Genomic DNA, 10,402 nt, shown 5'->3' with positions numbered 1-10,402 from the left:
CGCTTCCAGAACGCTGGGTGGTTGCTGTGCGTGGGGAGAGGAGGACCTTTGCCTGAGGTAGCCTGTTCTGTTTTAAAGGCTTAAAAATGTGGGTGCTTTCTACTTTATCTACCTGTGCCAATGTCATAACTACTCTGATGGCTTTCACTTTCTGGTTTTGGGACTCAGTCTTTTGGTATCTTAATAAATTTTCTAGTTTATTTCCTCATATGGCAAACATGACGTATTTTCTAATGGATAATTATATCAGCATATTTGTAATCTCTATAGGCATTGTGAATATGGCATTGCTGATACAATCCTCCACATCACCTCAATGACCATCTATCTCCAGTCTCTAGACTGACCTCATCTTCCGTGTACTCCAGACTTTACTGGACATCTCTACCTGGAGGAACCACAGTCGTTCAGACCCAACATACGCAAATTAAAATCTGTAATAAGCTGAGTCATCTAGTTTCAAAGTTTTATCATTTTTGACATCCTTCCTGGATGTACCACCATCTAGTTAGTTGCCATGTCCTACTGATTTTGTTTCAACATCTCACAGCTATGCCCTTCTTTCCATTTACGTCATCCCCATTCTAATTCAAGCCATACCATTTCTTAACTGGCATATTATAAGAGCTCCCTGGTCTTCCTTAAGTCTCTCCTCTCTCCAATATATCCTTTTGCACAGCTGCTCCTTCTAAGTCAAAAGGACTGATCATGTCACTGTCCTGACATGATTAAAAAAAAAAATCTTTAATAGGTCCCTCTATAGCCTAGTCTTCCACAATCTGTCTCTGACTTTTCCAAACTTATTTCACTTTATTTGCCCCTTCATAAACTCTGTAGTTTAACCTACTTTGACCAATAAATATCTTCCCTTTTTGATATATTTAATGGAGCATATCATCTTGGTGACTGAAATGTCTCATATAATAATCATTAAGTAATATACAACAATCAACAATATTGCTAGCTTGCCATTGTCTAGGCAAGGGGTCCTTAATTCTTCTATGACACTTTGGAAGTATGCTGAATCCTACATACCCCTTTTCTCAGAATGTTTTAAAATGCATAATGCAAAATAGAATGACAAGGGAAACAAATTATGCTGAAGTACAATAATACAACACAATAAACATTTATTAAATGTTTACTATGTGTCTGGCACTGTCTTAGCACTGGAAATACAAGGATAACTAGGTATGGATTTGCTACAATCTAGTCAAAGCAAAGCATAAGTAGGTTAGGGCAGGCAGGTCGTTCTATTACAGTAAGAGTATTCAAATGAAAGTCAGTTTATGTGGTATAACATTGTATCCAAACATGCAGCTGCTGGAGAGGCCTTATCAAGGCAAGACCAACTAAACCAGAAGGCCTTGACAGTTCTAATAATGTTGCTGCCTCAAGATGCCTCCAGCAGTAGGGCCCATAATAAGGGGCCAAAGAAAAACATTTAAAAATAAAGTTTGATACACACAGTAAATTGACAAAGATGACAAAACACAGGAATGATCAATGTTGAAGGGGTTATGGGTCCTTAGGCACATTAGTATAATAGTGGTAGGGCTTTGAATCAGTATAGGCATTTAAAAAAGCAATCTGCAACTACAGAAATTAAGAAACACAAATGTAATAAAATAGAAAGAAGCATGAAAAGAATATGAGCTGAAGAAATGGAGGGGACAAGGCAGAGCCAAGAAGGTGGAGTAAAAGCAAAAACTTGGCATTGGCTTGGGCTCAGACCACTTCCAATACCTGTAAAAAAAATTACTCTAAACAAATTTTAAAGGTACAGAACCCACAAAAAGGCAGAGAGAAACAAATGTCCCACTGAAGGCTGCCTGGCAGACTGACAGGAAGGGTCTATCACAGTGCACTGGGAACCAAGCATAGTCCCACATGAACCATGGTTACAGCCCCAGGGCGGCCCAGACAGCCCAGAGCAGACTTCAGGAGAGTGAATCATCAGCAGCGGTGGTGGTTTTCAGACTTTTCAGAAACAGGGGGACAGAAGAGCTGGTCCGGCCCCCACCCTCGGGGTGAGAAGCCGCAGAGGCGAGCTGCTGCCGTGTGGCTGCCTCAGGAGCTCCTGGCCTGCAGATGTGGTAGGGGGACCAACTGACCATTCAGAGGGTAATTACTCTTGCTTTAACCAGCTTTGGATATGGATTGCAGTCTTGGGTGGTGGTCCTGGTGTGTGCAGCCAATGTGCCAGAGCTTGTGGGGGCTGCAGGGAGGGTGCCCAATTAATAGCTCTAGCAGCTGTGAAAACCCCAGCCATTTGGGACAAAGCTCGCTCTCCACTCTGGAAGCAGAATTCTACCATAGCAAAGACCTCAAAAATCAAGTAACTGGCTGGCAATAAGAGCAAGCAGAGGAAGTGCAATCAAACCATACAATCCTTTTTTGGGGACAAAAAAAGATCAAAGCACGGAACTGGAGGAGGACAACAAAGTCAGAACTTCTCCATCAAAAGCCTCCAAGAAAAATATGAGCTGGTTACAGGCCATGGAAGAGCCCAAGAAGGATTTTGAAAATCAAGTAAGAGAAGTGCAGGAAAAACTGGGAAGAGAAATGAGAATGATGCAAGAAAATCATGAAAAGCAACTCAACAGCCTGCTAAAGGAGACCCAAAAAATACAGAAGAAAATAACACCTTAAAAAGTAGACTAACTACAATGGCAAAAGAGGCCCAAAAAGCCAATGAGGAGAAGAATGCCTTAAAAAGCCAAATTGGCCAGTCAGAAAAGGAATTTCAGAAACTCACTAAAGAGAATAATTCCTTCAAAATTATACTGGAGCAATTGGAAGCTAATGACTTTATGAGAAATCAAGATACTATAAAACAGATCCAAACAAATGAAAAAATAGAAGGCAATATGAACTCACTAGAAAAACCACTGACCTGGAAAATAGATCCAGGAGAGATAATTTTCAAATTATTGGACTACCTGAAAGCCATGATCAAGAAAAGAGCCTAGACACCATCTTTCAAGAAATTATCAAGCAAAACTGACTCAGGACACTATTCTAGAACCAGAGGGCAAAATAGAAATTAAAATAATTCACCAATAACCTCTTGAAAAAGATCTGAAAAAAAAAAAAACTCCTAGGAATATTATAGGCAAACTCCAGAGTTCCCAGATCAAAGAGAAAATAAATACAGCAAGGAGTCAGGAAGAAATAATTCGAGTACTGTGGAAACACAATTAGTATAACACAAGACCTAGCAGCTTCTACATTAAGGGATCAAAGGTCTTGAAATATGATACTCCGGAGGTCAAAGGAACCAGGATTAAAACCAATCGCCTGACCAGCAAAACTGAATATAACGCGGCAGAATCAAGATGGAAGAGAAGAAGCAGGACCTCCCTGCTGCTCCGGCTTCCACCTTCCCCAATCCACATAAAAGGGGAGTCTAAATAAAGTTTGGAGCTGCAGAACCCACAAAATGACACAGAGAAGCTAACCTCCCACTGAGGACAGCCTGGCAGGAATCAGCCAGAGCAGTGCTCCAGGAGCTGAGCCCAGCCACTCTTGAGCCAAGGTTTTAGCCCCAAGGCAGGCCTGACCACTCAGCCAGCAGGAGGAACTCCAGATCAGCAGCAGCTATGGCTGTTTCCAGATTTATCAACACATAGATGCCAAGGACAAAGTAAGAAGTCAGTGCAGTCTGGACTTTGGGACCCAGTAAGTGAGAGTGTGTGGCTTTTCTGCTCAGGGTGAGAAGCTGCTGAGACACTGGCAAAGCCAGCTAGCACCAAATGGCAGCTTCAGCTCCTGGCCTGCAGAGTGTAGGGGGACCAAGTACCTGTCTGAGGGGTGATCACTCTTGCTTTAAACTGCTTGGATCTGGACTGCAGTCTAGGGTGGAGGTCCTGGAGTTCGTGACCAGCTTGCCAAGAGAGTGCGGAGGCCACAAAGAGGCACCCATCTAATACCTCCAGCAACTGAGAAAACCCCAGCGTTTGGGACAAAAGCTCCCCTGTCTGGTAGCAGAGTCCTACTGTGGCAAAAAGCCCAGGGGTTAAGTGACCAAGGGGAGACATGACCAGACAAAGGAAACAGAAGACTCCAACATTAGACTACAATTTTGGGGACAAAAAGGAGCAAAGCATGGAACAGGAGGAAGAGAGTGAAGTCAGAAGTCCTGCACCAAAAGCTTAAAAAACAAACTAACTCAAATGGCAAAAGAGGCTCAACAAGGCAATGAGGAGAAGAATGCCTTAAAAAGCTGAATTTGCCAGATGGAAAAAGAATCTCAAAAGCTCACTGAGGAGAATCATTGCTTCAGAATTAGATTGGAGCAAATGGAAGCTAATGACACTATGAGAAATCAAGATGCTGTTAAACAGATCCAAACAAATTGAAAGAATAGAAGGCAATGTGAAATATCTCATGGGAAAAACCACTGACCTGGAAAATAGATCCAGGAGAGATAATTTAAAAATTATTGGACTACCTGAAAGCCATGATCAAAGTAAGAACCTAGAAATCATCCTCCAGGAAGTTCTTAAAGAAAACTGCCCTGATGTTTTAGAACCAGAAGGCAAAATAGAGATTGAAAGAATCCACCAATCACCTCCTGAAAAAGAGCCCAAAAAGAAAACTCCTAGGAATATTATAGTCAGGTTCCAGAATTCCCAGATCAAGGAGAAAATATTACAAGAAGCCAGGAAGAAATAATTTCAATACTGTGGAAACACATCAGGATAACACAGGATCTGGCAGCTTCTACACTAAGGGATCGAAGGGCCTGGAATAGGATACTCCAGAGGGCAGAGGGGCTGGGATTAAAACCAAGAATCACCTACCCAGCAAAACTGAGTATCATGTTTCAGGGGAAAATATGGTCATTCAGTGGAATAGAGGACTTTCAAGCATTCTTAATGAAAAAAACCAGAGTTGAATAGAAAAGTTGACATCCAGATACAAGAAAGAAGAGAAGCTTGAGAAGGTAAACAGGGAAAAGAAATCATAAGGAACTTATCAAAGTTGAACTATTAACATTCCTATATGGAAAAACAATAATTGTAACTGATGAAACTTTTCTCAGTATGAAAATAGTTGAAGGGAATAGAAATAAATAGATAAATGTCTATATCAGAAGATATACGGGTGTATGAATACATATGTGAATGTGTGTATATATGCTTACAGATATAAATAGAGGCCACAGGACCATTTTAATAGGAAGGGATGATACTTAAAAGGGGAAATTAAGAGGTGAAAGAGGAATATAATTAGAGGAGATGGACAGAAACAGAATGGGGTAAACTATCTCATAAAGAAGAGACAAGGGAAAAGGGTTACAATGGAGGGAAAGAATAGGAAGGCAAAAGAGAATGGGTCAACCTTATTCTCACTGAATTTGGCTTGGGGAGGGAATGAATACACACTAAATAAGGTATTACACCCTACAGGAGAGTAAGGAGAAGGGGATGAGATGGGGTATGATGGAAAAGAGGGCAGGCTGGGGAGGAGGGAAGTTGGAAGCACTCACTTTTGAAAAGGGACAGAATCAAAGTAGAGAATAGAACAAGTGGGAAGTGGGATAGGATGGAGGGAAATATAGTCAGTTCCTTATAATATATCTTCTATGTTAATGTTTCGCATTAGCTACACATGTACAACCTATACTGAACTGCTTATCTCCCAGTAAGGGTGAGTGGCAAGGGAAGAAGGAATGAATCTGGAATTCAAAGATTTAAAATCAAACGTTTAAAATTATATATACTATTATTAATAACTATTTTACATGTAATTGGGAAAGAAGATATACAGGCACTGGGGCATAGAGATCCACCATGCCCTACTGAAAAAGTCTAAGGGGGTATGGGAGAAGATATGGGAGAGAGTAGATTGGAGGAGGGGATATCCTGTGGGACTGCTTTTCTGGGGTGGTAGGTAGGGGAAAAATGGGGAGAAAATTTGTAACTCAAAATCTGGCGGAAATTAATGATGTAAATCAGAAGTTAATAAATCATTTGAAAAAAAAAAACTGAGTATAATGCTTCAGGAGAAAATATGGTCATTCAATGAAATAGGATTTCCAGGCATTCTTGATGAAAAAACCAGAGTTGAACAGAAAATCTAACTTTCAAATACAAGAAGCAAGAGAAGCATGAAAAGGTAAACAGGGAAAAGAAAATAAGGAACTTATTGAAGTTGAACTATTTACATTCCTACATGGAAAAACGATAACTGTAACTCATGAGACTTTTCTCAATATGAGGATAGTTGAAGGGAATATCTTGGTATATGTATGTATAGGAGGGTATATATGTATATAAATATATATTTGAGTGTGCAAATGTGTGTACATGTATACACAGAGGGCACAGGATGAGTTGAATATGAAGGGATGATATCTAAAAAAATAAAATTAAGTGGTGAGAGAGAAACATATCGGGAGAAGGAGAAAGGGCGAGATAGATTAGGGTAAATTATCTCATATAAAAGAGGCAAGAGTAAACTGTTACAATGGAGGGGAAGAGCAGGAAGGTCAAAGGGAATAGGACAACCTTACTCTCATTGAAGGAGGGAATAACACACAAATTCAATTGTGTATCTTACCCTATAGGAAAGCAGGGGGGAAGGGTATAGGAGGGGAAGGGAGGGCAGATTGGGGGAGAGGGTAGTTAGAAGCAAACAATTTTGAAAAGGGACAAGGTCAAAATAAAAAATAGAATAAGGGGGTGGGATAGGATGTAAAGAAATACAGTTAGTCTTTCACAATATAACTACTATGGAAATGTTTTGTGTAACTCCACATGTACAACCTATGCTGAATACTTGTCTTCCCAGTGGGGGTGGGTGAAGAGGGAAGAAAGGAAAGACTCTGGAACTCAAAGTTTCAAAAACAAGTGTTTAAAAAAAAAAGAAAAGAATATGAGCTGTTGCAGAGTGACGTTATCAGAAACAAGAAAGGTACAATGACTATACCAATATAAAACAGGAGGAAAAATCACCATAAAACAAGTGAAGGTGAATGTTGCAAAATTTCAAAGAACAAGTGCACCCCAAAGAAGAAATGTAAGAAAAAAAAAACACCACTATCACCATTTCCTCCTGTGCAGAGGTGGGAGATCCAGAGGTGTAGAATATTGCATATATTTTCAATTTTTTGGATATACTGATCAGTCTTGTTGATTATTTCTCCTTCCCTTTTTTCCTTTAAAAAATAGTCTTTGTCATATGGTATGGCTCTATGGTAAGCGGGGAAACTTAAGCAACATAAAAAGAAAAGATAGCAGTAAAAATTTATTTTAAAATATATTTGCATATGGCACAACTAGGTGACACAGTGAATAGAGCACTGGCCCTGGAGTCAGGAGGATGAGTTCAATCTAGCCTCAGATACTTGACACCTGCTAGCTATGTGACCTTGGGCAAATCACTTAACCCTAACTGCCTTGCCTTCCCCCTTCCAAAACAAAAATAAAATAAAATACATCTGTATGTATTTATAGAGAGAAAGAGAGAATGTAAAAATTCGTTCCAATGTCTCACCTTTCTTTTGCTTCCTAGGTAATCTTATTGATGTCATATCATCTGATTCTGCTTCAAACAGTTCACTGTCCTTTTCATTTGCATTTAATTCTCTTATTAAATCTTCAATGGCAAAGGGAGCTTGTTCCAAAATTGCTTCAAAGATACCTCCAACTATATTATACAGCAAAGTAGAACTAAAAGGGAGAAACATGAACTATAAATGTAAAGCTTAAGTATGGTTACATCCGTGTAAACTTTTGCTTTAAATCCCAACTAACCACACAACTCAATGGAGTCCTAGTTATTTTCTCCATTAATGCATTCTCTCACAAATGGCCATTACTCTTTTTTCCTCCCTAAAATAAACAATTATTTCAGAAAAAGTCATCCTGAATGGCTCAAAAGCAACTTAAAAATAGCCAAACCCAACAAAGACAATATATAAACTTACTCCTTTGTCCTTGCTGCAATTTTGCAGAATGGAACAATAAACTTCAGGTTTTGATCTGCTGTAAGCTATTTAAGAAAGACAATAAAAGCTGTTTAAAGTTTCAAAGACAGAAGAAATTATTCCCTTGCCCCAAGGCACATACCTAGATTCTCCTTACCTCTTTTGCTCCTACTTTAGTCAGTTCTTCCAAGTAGATGTCAATAAAGTGGGACTTTATTCCACAAGGTCCCTGACTATCTGGGTGTAAAATTTCTTTCATTAGGATATTCAGAAGTAGTTCAATCTGACTGGGGGAACCAGAGGGAGGGTGGTAGAAAAAGGCAACAAGTTATTAAAATTTAAAAGTCAATTATTCTTTCCCTGCATTCAAGTAATAAGTCAGTTGACCAAGAAAAGATTATTCAAAGAAAGTCAAAGATAAGTTTTTGAAAACACTAAAAAAATAGCAAAATTTAAACATAAAAATTTCTAAAGACCAAAAAAGCAAGACTTAAAGACTCATGAATCAAATTTCTTATTTCTACTCTATTATAAAGGATCATATTAATTTAACATCTTATTTAATGATTATAGGTAGTAGCAGGGTACTATATTCATCCTATGAAGTACAAAATATTGGTATTATTCATTTGAGTTTCCATCAACTTATATTTACAGCATTTTAAGGTTTACAAACTTCTTTCCTCACAATAAACCTGAGTGTAATAAGAATGTAAATTTTAAAGATCTTCCCTGCCCCTAGGCTAATGTGCACCTGAAGCCTGGGGTGGGGGAGGCTTGTTTTTCAGTTGATACTTTTTGATTGGCCAGTGAGTCAATAAGGTTGTTACATTTTCTGAGCCAGGAGAAGGCTATATAAGCCCTGATGTGTAGCTTTGTTTTGGGACTCACTTTGAGAAATGTTCTGTGATTTGATCTGAATTCTGGGAAGCCGTTGTTGAGAGGTCCCCCAGCTTTGAAAAACCCAGAATGTGGAAACCCAGATGTTGACTGGGTGTGGATGTAATGGTTGGACAGTTTGGAAATCTGTCTACTTGATGTTTCTGTCTTGATAATTATGCCTGTATACTTTGAGGTTCAGGGTGACCTTTTCTCCTGAACAAGGTAAACGATATATGTCTGACTGATTAAAGTAAGCTTGTTAATCCATTTTGAGTTGCTTTCTTTTAACAAAGCAGATCCAAGAACCTGTGGTAGCTGCAAACCCTGAGGACGCTTGGGGTGCTTGCTGCTACACTGAGGTAGACAAATAATGCATATTTAAGAAAATAAAATTCTATAGATCTGCCTATGTTTCAAGATTTAATTTATAAATTTAGAATATGGGAAAATAACACTTTTCCATCAATACTTATCTAAACCATTGCTGGTACTTTCCTCATTCTAGCCTTGAAATACAAACAGGAAATATAAATATTAACTAAGGCAACGAGCAACTTATTAAATGCATAAAAATATGCCACCTCTTCTGTGAAGCATTCCCTGATTCCCCATACTGAAAGTGTTTATAGTTTTTCCTCAAATTTTCCCAGACAAGTGGATGGAGTGCCAGTCCTAAAGTCAGGAAGACTTATCTTCCTGAATTCACAGCTGGCCTCTGACACTTATTAGCTGCGTGACCCACAAGTCACTTAACCCTCTTTGCCTCAGTTTCCTCATTTATAAAAATGAGCTAGAGAAAGAAATGGCAAACCACTCCAGGAACATTTTTGCCAAGAAAATCCCAAAATTGGATCACAAAAAGTCAGACACAACTGAAAAACTATTGAACGCATTTTGTCTGATTCTCTCCTTTCACTCTATTACAACCAACCTGGTATAAAATGGGGTATTAATTACTTGGAGGTGAGGAACAGGGCCTCAAGATCACATGTGGCCTTCTAGGTTCTTGGGTGTGGACTTTGGTTGAGTACAAGTTTTACTGAACAAATCCTTCTATTAAGGGAATTTATTCTGTGAAGTTTGGATTCAAAGGGCTGCACTTCAGGACCAAGAGGGCCATATATGGCTTTGATATCACAGGTTTTCCACCTCTGCTCAATAATATTTGCCATGATTTCATATTATGATAGCAATAAATGCTTGTGCGAGTGTGATTTTGCTAAGACCAGGCTGATTCAAAAGTCTGAACGTTGACTAAATGAATCTAGATAGAGCTAGTTAAATAAGTCGGTTTATTGCTAGATTTTCTATCATAAACAAGTACTTCATTATACACCTTTGTTCTACTTTTTAATTTTGTTTTTCAAGAAAGGGAGTGTGTAAAAACTGTAGCTCTTAAAAAGGATATTTCAAAGACTGTTAGAGATACAGCTGTTAATATATGTAAGTCAAGCTTTTAGAAGATCATTCAAGCCCAAGATAAAACAGGAACAAGTGGACTAAAGCACAAAGGAAAGTATGGTTGAAAAAGAGAAATGCAATAAAATTAAAAACTATTGTACAAGAGCCTGATTAAATCCTCAA

At 38.7% G+C, this 10,402-nt stretch overlaps 1 protein-coding gene across 1 annotated transcript in view; it reads right to left on the bottom strand.

Annotated features, from left to right (window-relative positions):
- Positions 1-10,402, bottom strand: part of RRP1 (ribosomal RNA processing 1) — a 60,934-nt gene that overhangs the window by 25,271 nt on the left and 25,261 nt on the right. Inside the window, exons 6-8 of the mRNA XM_069074838.1 lie at positions 8,094-8,223; positions 7,937-8,001; positions 7,504-7,679 (exon numbers count right to left, since the gene is read on the bottom strand). Coding sequence (XP_068930939.1) covers positions 7,504-7,679; positions 7,937-8,001; positions 8,094-8,223 — 371 coding nt within the window. The remainder of the gene's footprint in view (positions 1-7,503; positions 7,680-7,936; positions 8,002-8,093; positions 8,224-10,402) is intronic.

Source organism: Petaurus breviceps, unplaced genomic scaffold, assembly GCF_028583685.1.
Source record: "Petaurus breviceps papuanus isolate PSGF00001 unplaced genomic scaffold, PetGlider_PUasm1.0 90897, whole genome shotgun sequence".
Taxonomy (NCBI): domain Eukaryota; kingdom Metazoa; phylum Chordata; class Mammalia; order Diprotodontia; family Petauridae; genus Petaurus; species Petaurus breviceps.
The sequence above is the reverse complement of the archived record's forward strand: the minus strand, read 5'-3'. Positions and strand labels throughout refer to the sequence as shown.